Consider the following 17,486-nt stretch of genomic DNA (forward strand, 5'->3'; position numbering starts at 1 on the left):
TATGAAGCAATAGAAATTTAGTATTACATGTGGCCATTTTAATACATTGCGTGACTGATGGCAGAGGCAACATCTTTATTTAAGAGCAGCGGCAATGATCACTTTATCGTCACCAATCTGGCTAAGTATTCTTGATCGAAGTTGAGCCTGGATAAATTTTTTACGAGGCAATAGACATTTCGTATTACATGTCGCCATTTTAATAAATTGTGTGACTGATGGCAGAGGCAATATCTTTATTTAAGAGCAGCAATTACTTTATTATCACCAATCTGGCAGATTTTTCTTGATCGAAGTTGGGCCTGGTTACTTGTTTACGAAGCAATAGAAATTTAGTATTACATGTGGCCATTTTAATAAATTGCTGTGCATGTAATACATAAATAAACAGATTTCACAAGAGCTGTTGCATGTTACAACAAGAATGCCATTGTGTCTATTGCTTCTGTTGCAATAATATTGAAACCTCTAAGGAATGTTGATAGATTCCAATAGTGTCATTGGAGTCTGTCTTGGTGTGTGGATCTGATATGTCTGTCATGGCTCTGATATAAGCAGAAGTCAGGATACTAGCATGAGTTAAATATTGGGTTCTTATTTCACTTTTTATGATAGATATACAGTAGGAATAGAAAATTAAAGCAACCCTCCAGCTAAACTTGATACATTGAATCTTTGTTTGGATTTTCTTGACTACTCATTTTGTGTTCCACCTTCTTAGACATTCCATGAGACATAACACAGTGTCTACATTGTGTGCTTTATCCCTTGAAGGTATAATAGTATTCCTCCAAAACTTTGAAGCAGAATGCTCCAAGGTACCCCTACATTATAATGCCTCAAGATGGCCCACACACATAGTATAATGTTGCCACCGCATGATGTCCCCACAATTCCCCTTAAAACTAAAAATAATGCCCAACGTTTACCACCAACCTTATGGTGCCCCTCCAGGTCTGCTTCAATTTTAACTGTGTGTGGCTCAGGTGGCAGGCATGATCTAGCAAATTCATAACACCTGCTACATTGAGCCTTATACTGCTCAGAGCCAAGACACAGGTTTAGTCGTTGGAGCAGGGAGCTATCGGCTCCCTTATCCACTACTATCATAACTGTATCTATGTCATAAGGATGCAGATACAGTTGAAAATAGGCATAGCATAAAAATTCCAAATCTGGGAATTTCTTGTTAGATATGGGCCAGTTGGAAAGCATGAAATTAATAAAATGAATGAAATATGTGGAAAAGTACAATCCACCTGGAAAAAGGGAAGACTTAATGGCGCCACCTGAAACCTCCCAGAAAGTAACCCTTGGAAAGTTTTTTGTTTGTGCAGAATCTCAGGATACTCCATTTCATGACAGAACCACAACGTTAAGGAAAAGACTTGCAGGACATGTGGATGGGCAGTGACTTGAAAAATATTGTATGCTATGGGGGAAAAATTAAGGAGAAACTAGGGCAGAAAATAGGTGCAATAGGGTTTTAACTGATTAAAAGAGATGAAGGATGAGGATATCTACTCATGTGTTGTAGTTGTGTGTGATGCATATACTGATGAACATAGAACTGGCTGCTGCAGACCCATGGGTGAAGTCTCCAGAGATAGATGAGAGGAGCAGTGTGCGGTTCCTCAGACAAGATATCTATGCGTTTCAAGAGTCACTTGCCTTTTGATCAGGATATAACCATAATGTCAACAAGCGGAACAGACTACTTTTTACGGTTTGGCTTTGAAGAAAGAGCGTAAAAAGGAACACAAGGAGCGTCAAAGTTCAATGCCCAGACATGGAGGTTTTTAACCCAGAGTGGCATTTCAAGTTAGGTTCCCGATATACAGAGATTGCCTTGCCGTTGGTTATCATGCTCACATGCATTGGCCAATACATAAGCAAAATACCTCTTTTTTTCAAATATTTCTAGAGCAGTAATGAAATGCCAGAGTTCCCTTATTCATTGTTAACATTTTAGTGTGCAGCTGTAGATGTTTCAAAGTCAATGCATGACTTGAAATAAAAACACATTTTTGGAGAAGAATTTATGTTGTCATAGTGAGTCAAATATTGTGTATTATTAAGTGGTTAACAGAAATAAAATGCAAAAGTGGAGGAATATATGCTTTATAAAATAATAAACAGAAATAAAAAAAATAAAACAAAAACACTTTTTGGGTTTGAACTTGCTTTTTCATTGTTCTTTTTATTAGAGTGGTGTGTTAATTATCGTGGCAAGCCATATGGGAAAAGGTCTTGTGTGGAAAAAAAAAGCGGGACTATGAATCTGCAAAGAATACGAGCAGGAGTGAGAGAATAATATTACATAGCTATTTAGTAAATATTAAATTATGAGATGCAAGAAAACAATTGATACTAGGGAAGAGAGTGTGACATTATTGGGGATGCACTGAAAACTTCTGTGCAAACATTGGCGACTTTACATTGCATGTAGTAGAAGACGCCGCTGCTCAAAGGTTTGTATGTGAAGAGAACAGGGAATTTACCGGACGCTCGGTGTTACTAGAGTTCAGCGCTATCTGGGGCGTGGGGAAAAAAAAAAAAAAGTTCCCATCCATTGAGCGCTATGAAGCATGGTGTCGACTTAGGTCTTGTCCCAACTACTGGACTGTCCTGACTGTTGTGAGGTCTCTGGCGGAAACAGTGCAGGGAAATGTCTTTGGATTTGAGTGAATGCTGGATGCAGATGAATGGTCAGGGCATGGGAATGATGGGAAAGCAGCGCCATTTTATTTAATAGAAGGATCACTGATGGAAATGGTATGGGTAACTGCTAATGTGTGTATGAGTTATTTCAGCCCCTTGTATGTGATGGCGAAACATCTGTCTCTAGAAGCTAAAAGGGGGGATAACATGGATAAATATGGATGATAAAGTGGGTGAACTGGAAGGAAAAATCAGGGGGGAGGGGGGGACAAAAATGGGATGAAGAGCTATCCCTGAGAGCAACTGATGCCTTTGTGACAATGGTATAGATGTTGGATAGAGAAGTTTTTTTCTTATAATGTATCACACTGATTGTGAAGTGTTCTTTTTGTAGTTATATCCTGATTACAGATGAGTGGACCCATTGAAGTTTGGTTGAGTGGGTGGATTTTTCCATATTTTTTAGGGGGTTGCACACTACATCCGATCATGCTGCTGTTACCCCAAGGGCAAGCGATTCAAACACTACAAGCAGCTTGCATTGGGCTGAGCATCAAGCTTACCCGAGCACAGTGATGCTAGCTCGAGTGGTCAGAATTAGTGATAGGCGAACTCACAGAAAACCGCGACCGGTGGGTCCCTGTTATCTTTTTTTTTAAATCCTGTTCGGGTCCGTAATCTGATTCCCATATAAGTCTAAGGGGATCAGAATCCGGAGATTAAAAATGTTGGTAGGAGGGATAGGGTGATAGGAGCACATGCTCTGTACTTACCGAGGATCTGTCATGGCAGTACGCTGCTTCTAGGTCACACATTCCTTCCGGGTCCGATAATTAACCTTCATTGTATATGTACTTTTACAGTCTGGGTCCGCCTATCACTCAGCATACGTAAAGCACCCGAACTCTGAATACAAACTTTGTTTTTTTTTGTAACGTCGGTGTTTGGTACAAACACCAAACCTCGGGTTCACTCATCTCTAATCCTCATGAAGAGGCAAGTGTGCCTTGAAACATGTAGATAAACCATTGAGTATTTTCCGGATTTTTGAACTCCTCTTTTCTAGTTATTCATGACAATGCTCAGGAACCCCACACTACGCCCTTCATCTATCTCTGGTGGCTTCACCCTTGGGTCTCCAGTAGCCAGTTCTATGTTCATCAGTAGTTGCGTCACATAAAACTACTTCACTTGAGGCGATACCCAGAAGGGCAACACTAAAAGTTAGCAAGTATAAATAAAATTATATAACTAATAAAAAAAGTATAACAACCTTATATACATAGACGGCCAAAAAAAGGAAAGCCGCACACTCATGTTTTATCTTTCTTCGATCCTTCTGTTGTAGAGACACAATCATCGTACACTCTTTGCTGTTATCGCCATCCGGAGCTTCCAGTGTGATCCGATACTGAGGGTTGATACAAAATGTTTCTGTAAAAGAGTATTCTTATTAGTAGTAGTAGAGATGTACTAATTTACAGTAATGGATTTGTTCCCCTGCATGATATTTCTCTATTATGTTTTATTTATTTCTACAGTGCATGTGTGTTATATGGTATGACCTTGTTTGATAATCCAAGTTTTTTTTTAGAAAATTCCACCCTAAAAAGCAGATAACATTTGTGATGCATATAAAGATATCAAAATATTTTTGGAAACAACTTGAGGGGAATCTGTCAGCAGGTTTTTGCTACATCATGTGAGCAGCATGATGTAGTCAAGGAGAATCTTAATCCAACAATGTATCACCTAAGGCCCCGTTACACGCTACGATATATCGGGCGATATGTCGTCGGCGTCACGGATTCCGTGACGCACACCTGGCATCGTTTGACATATCGTAGCGTGTGACAGCTACGAGCGACTGTTATCGAGCAAAAATACTCACCTTATTGTTGCTCGTTGACACGTCGTTCATTTTCAAAATATCGGTCACATTCCTGCATTCGATGCAGGTTGTTCGTCTTTCTGTGGCAGCACACATCGCTCCGTGTGACACCTAGGGAACGACGAACACAGCTTACATGCGTCCCGCCGGCAATGCGGAAGGAAGGAGGTGGGCAGGTTGTTATGTCCCGCTCATCTCCGCCCCTCCGCTTCTATTGGGCTACCGCTGTGTGACGTCGCTGTGACGCCGAACATCCCTCCCCCTTCAGGAAGAGGATGTTCGCCGCCCACAGCGAGGTCATTCAGGAGGTAAGTACGTGGGACAGGGTTGACTGACTTTGTGCGACACGGGCAACAAATTGCCCATGATGCACAAACGATGGGGGCGGGTACGATCGCATGATAAATTGACGTGTGTGACAGGGCCTTAAGATTACTGGCTGCAGCTGTTCTGACATAATATAAATCTGTAGCATATATGAGATTGTACATTGACAGTAAGGTGTCAATAACAGGAGGGGGCGTATTGGACTGCTGTGCATATGCGTTTCTAGTCCTGTAATGATAAGGGTCCTGCTTCTTAAACAAACATAGCAAATAAACAAAAGATCAGACTGTGAAAACAGGCATGCCTGAAATTTCTGTGTTAACCCTTACAGCATGCTGGCTTCAGCTTACATAGCAAAAACCTGCTGACAGATTACTATATATCCTGCTGTTTTGTACCTATATAAGAGAACCTTTATGCCTCCATGTATACAGACTTCAAACAAACCCATTGAGTTGTATGTTTCTGCATGAATTGCTCCCTTCCATTTACCTCCTCTTATCTAGTCTTCTTTCTTCAGGAGCGCACCACTCCTTTGCCTCCAGAATTCTTGGCTTGCCATGGAACGATGCGCTCCTGAAGGTCTGAACGGTGCGATCTCTCGTGCTGTAAGCAGAGGCAGCTTCAGAGGAGCACAATTGGCTGGATCCAGTGATTTGGCCAGCTTCAGATATATAAAGAAAGAACTTGCAAGCAAGAAAGCATTCCTTGTCTAGGAAACCAACCAACATTGATAAACTGCATAAATGGCCGATAACGTTGGCAATGAGCAGTAATCTATAAAATCAAAAATACCATCATTCTCAAGAAGAGGATTTATGGATTTGTAATAAGAGGTAAAGGGGGCTTTACACGCAGCGACATCGCTAGCGATGTTGCTGGTGAAAGCACCCGCCCCCATCGGTTGTGCGTCACAGGCAAATCGTTGCCCGTGGCGCACAACATCGTTATGACCCGTCACACGGACTTACCTGTCTAGCGACGTCGCTGTTCCCGGCGAACCTCCTCCTTTCTAAGGGGACGGTTCGTGCGGCGTCACAGCGGTGTCACTAAGCAGCCGCCCAATAGAAGCAGAGGGGCAGAAATGAGCGGGCCGAACATCCCGCCCACCTCCTTCCTTCCTCATTGCCGGCGGCCGCAGGTAAGCTGTAGTTCGTCGTTCCCGAGGTGTCACACATAGCGATGTGTGCTGCCTCGGGAACGACGAACAACCTGCGTCCTCAACAATCAACGATTTTTTGAAAATGAATGATGTGTCAACGATCAACGATAAGGTGAGTATTTTACATCATTAATGGCCGCTCGTTGGTGTCACACGCAACGACGTCGCTAACGATGCCGGATGAGCGTCACAGAATCCGTGACCCCGGCAATATATCGTTAGATACGTCGCTTTGTGTAACGGGGCCTTAAGTTGCAAACTTTTTTTTTTTCTAAAAATTTAGCAATGATACCCATGAAAGTCACGACCGCTGGGAATTGAGATGTGGCCTCATAAGGGCAGCTTTCTTGATTCTCTCACATATAAATGTTTGGTAGTGATGGGCATGTTTTCACAGTACAGCCATTCTTACTCAGAGATTTATTCCCTCCAGACGAGCTTCCGACTTTCCAGCTTCCACTGAATTCTGTAAGGCTCCACTTAAAGTCGTCACCACAGCAGATCTCACTCATTGTGAGGTGACATATCTCCACTCGCTGATACTCTTTCAAAAAGTCGGGGAAAGCCATCCTGCAAATAACCAAATCATGCTTTTAGAAATTTTACAAACGTTTCATTTCTCATAATCACTTGGAAAGAAACTATCTAAATGTGGATGTAGAGGGACGCGGCATATCTGAATAATGAGCTCATGGCAGGACACATATCCAGTTTCGAAAACTCAGGAGATCCTTAAAGGGAACCAATCACCAGGATTTTCAGATATAACCTAAAGCTAGTGCTATACTGGCCCTATCAGGCAGATTCTCTACATACCTTTAGTGGTCAGCTCGGATGTTTAGGTTTCACATTCAAGAAAGTAAAGTTTATAAAATCATCAGCTTCTTGAGTGACAGCAGCTGAGGATCAGATAATATCTGAGGGGGGTATTTGTGGCGCCCCTGAGGCTCCAGTCATCACAGAGGTACTGCGCCTCAGGCTGAGGTGTGGTATCCCATTCCCGGGTAAGCAGGAGGTCACAGCTCGTTGCACACAAACACAGACCCACTCTTTATTTACCAACACCCCATCAGGCCATGGTTCTTACACAGCCAGCTTGGAGGTGGGGTTAGCTGGTGGGTGGACACCCAGAACTGTGAGGAGAAAGTGAAACTAGTCAGAATATCTCACAAATTGAATGGAAAAGGACGTGGAGGAGACAGGTCCTAGGGGACTGGATCTGCAGAAGCTCCCTCTAGGACCAAAAGGAGAGAAGGGGTCCTAGAGTCCACAGGAAGTGCGCCATACACCCATGGCCTTGGTCCACAACCGACATACCGGAGTGCAGGGACTTGGCTGCATCGGGAATCTGGTCCCTAGACTAAAGGAGAGTAACCAAGAAGCTCAACTAGTAAAACCGGAGGCTAAGGCTACTGCAAGTACCGAAGCCGCATCCGAACACATCCAGTGAAAAGGTGACCACATAGAGCCAAGGGAGTGAGCTTCAAGCCACCCAACAGGGTACGCGGACAACGGCTCGGGGCTCTGTGTGCGTAGGCGCGAGGCAGGTGGGAGAGGCCAGAGAAGGAAGATGACCAGGGAAGGAACACAGAAGGTTGTACCGGGTTGTGCATCCGAACTATTTGGAGATCGACAGGGGCCCATCAAAGCAGGACCCGGCACTCCTGGGGCAGCATCTGTGAACCAGAAACTTCCAACAGTTTGTAAAATGTTGAGACTTCATCCCTGTGTTGCCCAGTTATTCGCCTGCGCCTCTTGCCTTGCACCACGCCTTTACATCTCCATTATTTGCAAGGAGTACTACTCCCAACAGCCCTGAGGCCCAGCTCTACCTGTGGAGAGCTGTACTAACTCAGCTGCATCATCATCTGCCCCAACGGTCCCATCCCGCAGCGTCAGCTATAAGTGGCCGAGTACCACAGGTGGAGTCACGAACTATCATCCCTTGTAAATAATCCCCACCATTTTATAACGACCCCAACGGAGTCACGGAACCCAGGACAGGACAGACCCAGTAACGAGTGCCCCATGGCCCCGGTGAGCTCGTCATAATCATACCTATCCCCTCCCCTGTAAGAATTAGCATAAGTATTATACCATTGATTTACTTTTTCACTAGCAGGACCTGTGTGAGGTCATACCCATGTGACCAGAAGGGACGGGGCCTTAGCCAACAGAAAAATGTTGCTTCCTGGTATAAGCTTTGTTGGCTGAGGCCCCGCTCCTTCTGGTCACCTGGTTATGACCTCGGCACATGTCCTGGTAGTGAAAAAGTAAATCGATGGTATAATACTTATGCTAATTCTAACAGGGGAAGGGGATAACTATGAATACCCCAGATATTATCTGATCCTCAGCTGCTGTCACTCAAGTAGCTGCCGATTTTATAAACTTTACTTTCTTGAATTTCAAATCCTAAACATCTGAGCTGACCACTAAAGGGACGTAGAGAATCAGCCTGATAGTGCCAGTATAGCCCTGGCTTTAGGTTATATACAAAAATCCTGGTGATTGGTTCCCTTTAAGTTGGGACAGCAGTTCAGGGACTTAATCTTTTGGCCAAAGAATAGTGTGGTTTCTCTTTCTGGTGGTCCTACTTCATCCATTAATACACAGACAACTCAATTCAATTACACATTGCGAAAATCTCATTCAATTTTCACCCAATTCCAACAAAGTGAGCAACACTAAGACGGGAGGAGATCATGGCAAACCCTGCTCATCATGAATTGGTGTATCTTATGCCACAAATCTGACTTTAGTGTCCTACTGCCAGGGTCAGATGTTTTGAATTTATAGGCAGGTGCACGTCTCTTATTGAACCAGGTACATCTGACAAGTGGCCTGTGCCTTCATGTGCATCTTGCCACAAATCTTACTACAGTCAAGAACTAGAGTAGAATTTGTAAATGAAAAAACACCACCACTTCTGATCAATTTGGCGACTGGATTGACATGTCCCACTTTAGCCCTATCAACTTTGTCAGAGCAGGGAAAAAATCTCCACAAGCCGCAAACTTTTAGCACAGTATCACATTGCATCAAAATTTTGAGACTCTTCAGAGCTACTTACATTACAATTTTATGTAAAAACATTAAATGGGGCCCTTACTGCTAGAGTGAGTGAACCTCAGGCTCAAGGCTTGGGGTTCAGGCTCGAAAAATGACTTGAAAATCCCCATGATGAGTATCATGCTGGGCTCGTGTCTGAGTTATTACCTACATTGTCTGCGCTACTGGGAGTGTTTTTTCATCTCAAATTAGGCTATCATTCAGCATACTGAGCTGTTTTGTTCATGGAGAATTAAAAGAACAAAACAAAACACCGCCCACCTTGCTCCGGAAATGTTTTGCTATAGACCTAAAGCTAAACATTTCCGGAGGTGGGTGGGCATTTTTTTATTTATTTTTTTTTAAATTCACAGAGAACAAAACATCTCAGTATGCTGAATGAAAGCCTAAGCGAACAAACACTTCCAGCAGCGCAGACAATGCAGGTAATCACTCAGACATGAGCCCAATGCTCAACTCACCATGGGGATTTTCACGTAATTTTCCAAGTCCAAACCCTCGAGCCTCGAGCCTAAGGTTCGCTCATCTATATTTACTGCTAGCTTTCTTCGGAGATTCGAGCTGTGGTTCCTTGTAGAGCACACTTTGTGATCCGTTCATTTTCAAGACACTATCAAATTGGGATTCTTCAAGGAGATAACCTTCTTTAGGGACAAGTGGACTTACATAATGGGTATTGTTTCAGTAGCTAATTGTTTAATAATGCACCTGGCAAGACACTGGAAAAGTGAGCATAAGACAGGTTCGGTCTTTGGGGACAAACTGACAACTCACCAAAATTCTCCTTCATCTTTCTTAACGTTAAGTTCTTCTTTTATTTTGGGATCCACAGTGTTCCACGTATCAGAACTTCAGAGAGTGAGAAAAAAATGAAAGGAAAATAAATCAGAAATGGCTAACTCTCGTCACACACAGAACTAAGACCTGTGACTTCTCACCAGACTGTATCGGTGTGGTAGGCAATGATCTCTCTAACAGTATGAAAATGTTAACAACAACCGAATACCAAGGTCCATATTAATGATATATGGATGGAAAGTCACCCTATTGTCATAAAAAAGCTAAACAAAGACTTTCAACAAAAATCATTATAGAATAATGTCTACAATAGATAGATATCAGTAGAAAAATATTTTATTATAATGCTAGGGACATACGCAGGTGTAACACAGAGCGCAACGTGTGGATAAAAACAAAAGGGCAAAAACAGGGCAGCGTGATCAATAGGGTCAAAGAAAATGCGATAAAACAATAATAATTGTGCCTAGAGCATGCCAGATCTATATGGCCTCCATAATCCTCCCTATACACAGTATTGCACCTTAGAGTCCAGGTATAACAGAATATAAATTCAGAGGGTAAAACACACCAAAGAGAATAGCAAGCCTGTTAACCCCTCACAGTGTGCCACTATTAGGCATAGGTATGGATCTAGGCAAATAACACTAAAAGTGGCTTTACACGTTACGATTTCGCTAAAGCGATCTCGTTGGGGTCACGGAATTTGTGATGCACATCCGGCCGCTTTAGCGATCTCGTTGCGTGTGACACCTATGAGCAATTTTGAATCGTCGCAAAAACGTTCAAAATCGCTCATCGGTGACATGGGGGTCCATTCACAATTATCGTTGCTGATGCTTGGGCGATGTAGTTCATCGTTCCTGTGGCAGCACACATCGCTACATGTGACACCGCAGGAACGAGGAACCTCACCTTACCTGCGTCCCGCCAGCAATGAGGAAGAAAGGAGGTGGGCGGGATGTTAGGTTCCGCTCATCTTCGCCCCTCTGCTTTGATTGGGCGGCCACTTAGTGACGTCACTGTGACACCACACGAACCGCCCCCTTAGAAGGGAGGCAGTACGCCGGTCACAGCGACGTCGCTATGCAGGTAAGACCATGTGACGGGGGTGCGCGATTTTGTGCGCAACGGGCAGCGATATGCCCGTGTCGCACAGACGATGGGGGCGGGTATGCACGCTAATGATATCGGTACCGATATCGCAGCGTGTAAAGCCCACTTAACCCCTGGATAAGCATAGTAAAGGTTACAATAACCACTAGGGCACCGTATAAAAGGACCCCCCAGACCACACCGCCCTGCACCTCAACGCGTTTCGCTACTGCTTCGTCGGGAGCTGCAGAGGCAAAGTGTGAGGCTGTTTAAATATAACCTACTGGATATTTTGGCTTGTGCGCATGTGTGCCGCCCCTGGACTATTCAGGTCGTCACAGGATACTGTACAAACTACCCTACCCGTGCAGTATTCAACCCCCCATGGTTCTGAGTCTCTATCCTACAGTACTGCCTCCACCAGCATTCACAAATCCTAGATACACCTTGCACCACACCTGTCAGGCACACCAGTGGGCTGCTTAAGCAGGAATAGGGCCGCCCACCTAGGGGTCAGACAGGGAGGTGGGAGGTGTCAGTAGAGTTGAGTGGTAGGCCTCGAGCTGTGAGGAGCTCTGAGGAAGCTAGGAGTTGGAGCTTCCAGGGGAGAAGTAAACTAGGTTGCACACGGTGGTCTGGACCTAGAGGAGTCGGACCCCGGTCGCAGGGGATTGAGGCTAGGTGCCTGGGACCCGTCAAGGAGGATGGTCAGCAGCCTGAACCTATCACTGGTCTGGGACCAAAGGCACGACGGGGTACATGGACCCTAGGTCGGGGAGAAGCTTCAGGCAACCCGGCAATTAATCTGAGGAGAACGGGGCCTTTATGGACTGTTCCCACCAGTTCCAGAATTGGGGCATTAGCACAACGAGGGGGATAGGGCTTTCCTAGCAAGCGGCCCACTGAAATCTCAAGCGTGAGCCCTGAGAGCAGGCTCCTCCACTTAGCCACAGTGGGGAGCAGGGCCCAGACAGCTCCAAGCTACCGGGCCACAACTGACAATCTAAAACTTAGTGCCAGGAGGCAGCTTACGGACCACCGGCAGTACTGTGGGGGACGGTACCCGGACGAGCGTCCCCCAAGAGGCAACGGCGTTCAGAGACTTGGTTTACCCTGTTGTCAGCGTCTGCTTCATTGCTGAATGAGTACCCGACTGGCCCCTGCACTGCGTCCCCGCATCTTCCACCAGAGTCCCGGGGCCTACCCTACCTGTGGAGGGCAACGTCACCTAGCTGCCACACTCCATCACCCCGGGTACTCCCCAATCGCAGTGGTGGTACTCCCCAATTACCGCACACCACGGGTGGCGCCACTACTACTACACCAAAATCGCCTATAAATACCCCCTTCACATTTGAGTGTGGCCCCTGATCCCCCAGGTTCGGAGACCTTCGAGCCACGAGCGATCACTACCCCCGGATCCGAGCGGTTCGATCCGCTGCTGGGGCGGCACACATGCACACTCTGACTTCCAGGACGCCGGACACAGTGGAGGATGGGCATCGGACAGCCGGTGTGCGCCGTTATAGGCCGGTAGGGTATATTTAAACAGCCTCACTGGAGAGAGAGAGAGAGACTCTCTGTGATCACGCCAGCCTGGTTTATGACCCTGCTCAGCAGAGCAAACAGGATCCTTTCTATCAGCATACCACCATTCACATGCATTTGCGTGCGACACAGTCAGGATCCGGTGACGTGCAGTATTTGGACGCAGGTCAAAAACACTATAAGTAGCGTTTTTCAAAAAAATTAAAATACTGCATGTCACTGGATCCTGACTGGAGCGCACGCAACCGCATGTGAACACATGTTGACGCGAGTCTATTGCTAATTAGTGATGAGCGAGCATGCTTGTAACTACTCGGTACTCGCACGAGTATCGCTGTACTCGGGCTGCTCGGCGGGGACCGAGTAATCTCGCGATACTCGTGCTGTACTCGTGGTCTTCATTTCTGCATGTTGGCGCTCTTTTGAGAGCCAGCCCTCATGCAGGGATTGGCTGGCAGACCACTGCAATGCCACAGCCCTGTTAGTTGTGGAATTGCAGTGATTGGCCGGCCCGCACAGCGTGACCGAGCCTTTATACCGGCGGGCGCGCTGTGCTCTGCTCACAGCTATCCAGACAGTGAGTGCAGGGAGAGTGTCGCTGATTCAGGGAAAGCTTTGCGGCCCTTTATAGCTTTTTCAGTTGCAGGGCTGCAAACAGTGTGACCAAAAGTCCTTCTCAGGACTATTCTAGTTGTATACAGGCAGGCAGGGTATAGCCAGGTCGGAGTACAGTAGCAGAGTCCTTCTCAGGACTATTGTTGCTGTATACAGGCAGGGTATAGCCAGGTTGGAATACAGGCTAGTGACCAAAAGAGTCCTTGTCAGGACTATTGTACCAGTATACAGGCAGGCAGGCAGGCAGGCAGGGTATATAGCCATTCCTAGTGGTGACCGTATACCAGCCTTCATCATATCTGGGGCTGGTGTACACAGTCTAAAACAGTCCTGATAGTGTCAGACTTCTCAGCAATTGTCGCTCCTAAAACCTGTTAGGTTCTTAGTGCGTCCGTGCTTGCATTTAAAAACCGCACGTGTGTGCCTGTCGGTGGCAGCGTACAGGTGCACTTGTGTGCGTTTTTACCAAACTATTATATAACGCACAAGTGTAGTGTATAATACACGTCAGTCAGCAGTGGCTGATAGTGTCAGAGTTCTTAATTTTTGCTCCTAAAACCTGTGTTAGGTTCTTAGTGCGTCCGTGCTTGCATTTAAAAACCGCACGTGTGTGCCTGTCGGTGGCAGCGTACAGGTGCACTTGTGTGCGTTTTTACCAAACTATTATATAACGCACAAGTGTAGTGTATAATACACGTCAGTCAGCAGTGGCTGATAGTGTCAGAGTTCTTAATTTTTGCTCCTAAAACCTGTGTTAGGTTCTTAGTGCGTCCGTGCTTGCATTTAAAAACCGCACGTGTGTGCCTGTCGGTGGCAGCGTACAGGTGCACTTGTGTGCGTTTTTACCAAACTATTATATAACGCACAAGTGTAGTGTATAATACACGTCAGTCAGCAGTGGCTGATAGTGTCAGAGTTCTTAATTTTTGCTCCTAAAACCTGTGTTAGGTTCTTAGTGCGTCCGTGCTTGCATTTAAAAACCGCACGTGTGTGCCTGTCGGTGGCAGCGTACAGGTGCACTTGTGTGCGTTTTTACCAAACTATTATATAACGCACAAGTAGTGAATACACGTCAGCACAGCATTGCAAAATGCGCAAGGGCATTGGCAAGGAACAAGGAAGTGGACGTGATGGTGGTGCAGGCAGAGGCCGAGGTCGTGGGCAAGCTCTAATTTCGCCACAACAAAGGGCCACATCTAGTCGCTCGCACGTCCTGTCCCAAATTCTTGGGGACCGCAGCAGTACACCGCTCTTGAACCAAGACCAGTGTCAACAGGTTGTTAGTTGGATAGCAGATAATGCTTCCAGTCAGATTGGCACCACCACAAACACTCTGTCTTACACACGGTCAAGTGTCAGTAGCCGTGATACTGCACCGCACATTTCAGAACCTGATCCTCCTTCCTACCACCAGGCTGAGTACACGTCCTCCTCGGACATTAATGATCCCACACTTGGACACTCGGAAGAGCTGTTCACGTTTCCATTCACACATTCTGGCCTCTCGCCAGCTCATATTGAAGTGGGTCATGAGGAGATCGTCTGTACAGATGGCCAAATATTGGCAACGTGTCTCAACAAGTGGTGGACGATGATGAGACACAATTGTCAGGAAGTCAGGAGGAGGAGCAGGGTGCGGAAGAGGAAGACGACGTGGTGGATGATCCAGTAACTGACCCAACCTGGCAGGAGGATATACAGAGCGAGGACAGCAGTGCACAGGGGGAGGGAGGCGTAGCATCACAACAGGCAGTAAGAAGCAGGGTGGTGGCCCCAGGCAGAAGTCAGGCAACCGTTCCCCGGAACAACACGACGACACAAGGTGCCTGTACAAATGTTAGGTCTTCCCGAGTCTGGCAGTTTTTTAAGTTGGCTCCAGATGATTCTAAAAAGGCCATTTGCAACACCTGCCGTGTCAGCATCAGCAGGGGTACCAAAACTAGCAGCCTGACCACCACCAGCATGATCAGGCACATGTCAGCCAAGCACCCGACTTTGTGGGAAGTACAACAGAGTCGAGGAGCAGTGCTTGCTGATGTCACTGCTACGTCTTCGCTGGTTGTGCATGCGAGCCAATCCCCTGTCCATGCTGCCTGCGAACAAGCCTCCTCCACTCCTGCACCTGCAGTTGCCTACGCAGAAAGAACACCATCATCAAGCACGTCCTTGTCCCAGCGCAGCGTTCAGTTATCCATTCAGCAAACCTTTGAACGCAGGCGCAAATACACTGCCAACACCCCACATGCCACAGTTCTAAATGCTAACATTTCGCGACTGCTTGCGCTGGAAATGTTGCCTTTTAGGCTGGTGGAGACAGAAGCATTCCGCGACCTGATGGCGGCAGCTGTCCCACGTTACTCGGTCCCCAGCCGCCACTATTTCTCCCGGTGTGCCGTCCCCGCGTTGCATAACCACGTGTCACAAAACATCACACGTGCCCTGAACAACGCTGTTTCACCCAAGGTCCACCTAACCACAGACACGTGGACAAGTGCTTGTGGGCAAGGCCGATACATCTCGTTGACGGCACACTGGGTTAATATTGTGGAAGCTGGGACCCAGTCTGAGCGAGGGACGGAACACGTCCTTCCCACACCAAGGTTTGCAGGCCCTACCTCAGTCAGTGTTTCACCCACACTCTACAGCTCAGGAATGTCATGCTCTTCAGCCTCCTCCTCCTCCTGCACATCCTCATCCACTGTACCCTCCACACCAGTCCCAAGCTGGAAGCACTGCAGCACTGCCTCGGCGAAGCGGCAACAGGCTGTGCTGAAGCTAATCTGCATCGGTGACAAACCCCACAATGCAGAAGAGCTGTGGACAGCTCTGAAACAGCAGGCAGATCACTGGCTCACACCTCTGAACCTAAAGCCAGGAAAGGTCGTGTGTGACAATGGCCGGAACCTGGTGGCGGCTTTGAGGCGAGGCCAGCTGACACATGTTCCATGCGTGGCCCATGTGCTCAACCTCGTGGTTCAGCGGTTTATAAAGTCATATCCAGAGCTGTCTGATCTGCTGGTAAAAGTTCGCCGCCTGTCTGCACATTTTCGAAAGTCACCTACTGCTTCAGCCGGCCTTGCCGGCTTTCAGCGCAGTTTGCATCTTCCGGCTCACAGACTGGTGTGTGATGTCCCCACGCGTTGGAATTCAACTCTGCACATGTTGGTCAGGATATGTGAGCAGAAGAGGGCAGTTGTTGAGTACCTGCATCACCTAAGCCGTCGGGAAATGGTTCAAATTCCACACATAACACCTGAGGAGTGGAGATGGATGTCAGACCTATGTACCATCCTCCAAAACTTTGAGGACTCCACCAAGATGGTGAGTGGTGATGACGCCATTATTAGCGTCACCATACCGCTACTCTGCCTTCTAAAACGGTCTCTGCTGAAAAACAAACATGATGCATTGCAGGCGGAGCGCGATGAGTTGCAGCAAGAAACAGTAGTGGGTGTGGGTGATAACACACAGCCCAGCCTCATCTCATCACAACGTGCAGTGGAGGACTATGACGAGGAGGAGGATGAAGACATGGAGCAACTCTCCGGCCAAATTGAGGATATGACATGCACACCAGTCATATCCTCGGTTCAGCGTGGCTGGCCAGAGGACAGGGTAGATGAGGAGGAGGAGGAGGAGGAGGAGGAGGAGGAGGACAGCATGTTCAGTCATCTTGTTGGTCAGGCTACTGAAGTCCTGGCTGTTAAGAGTCTGGCGCACATGGCTGACTTTATGGTAAGCTGCCTGTCTCGTGACCCTCGCGTTAAGAACATCTTGGCCGACAATCATTACTGGTTGGTAACACTGTTAGACCCACGCTACAAGGAGAACTTTTTGTCTCTTATTCCCGTGGAGGAGAGGTCAACCAAAATGCAGCAGTTCCGGAAGGCCATAGTCACGGAAGTAGGCAAAGCATTCCCCTCACAAAACGCTAGCGGCATAGGTCAGGAATCAGTGGACAACCGAGGCGTACAGCCGAGAGAGGCACAAGTCCAATCCGCCAGAGGTAGGGGAACAGTCTTTAAGATGTGGGACAGTTTTCTCAGCCCCTCACGTACCACAGCCCCTGAGGTGCGGGGTAGTGTCACAAGATATCCTAAGTTTGCCCAGATGCTGAAGGAGTACCTTGCAGATCGAACAACTGTACTCCGACATTCCTCTGTGCCTTACAATTATTGGGTATCCAAGCTGGACACGTGGCATGAATTGGCTCTCTACGCCTTGGAAGTCCTGGCCTGCCCTGCCGCTAGCGTTTTGTCAGAGCGTGTTTTTAGTGCTGCAGGTGGAATCATTACAGATAAACGCACCCGCCTGTCA

General features: G+C 46.9%; 1 protein-coding gene across 1 annotated transcript in view; it reads right to left on the minus strand.

The window, feature by feature from the left end:
- Positions 1-17,486, minus strand: part of LOC142295957 (calpain-8-like) — a 131,286-nt gene that overhangs the window by 60,774 nt on the left and 53,026 nt on the right. The window contains exons 8-10 of the mRNA XM_075339095.1: positions 9,888-9,962; positions 6,454-6,611; positions 3,935-4,095 (exon numbers count right to left, since the gene is read on the minus strand). Of these exons, the coding sequence (XP_075195210.1) occupies positions 3,935-4,095; positions 6,454-6,611; positions 9,888-9,962 (394 nt within the window). The remainder of the gene's footprint in view (positions 1-3,934; positions 4,096-6,453; positions 6,612-9,887; positions 9,963-17,486) is intronic.

This window comes from Anomaloglossus baeobatrachus, chromosome 3, assembly GCF_048569485.1.
Source record: "Anomaloglossus baeobatrachus isolate aAnoBae1 chromosome 3, aAnoBae1.hap1, whole genome shotgun sequence".
NCBI classification, from domain to species: Eukaryota; Metazoa; Chordata; class Amphibia; order Anura; family Aromobatidae; genus Anomaloglossus; species Anomaloglossus baeobatrachus.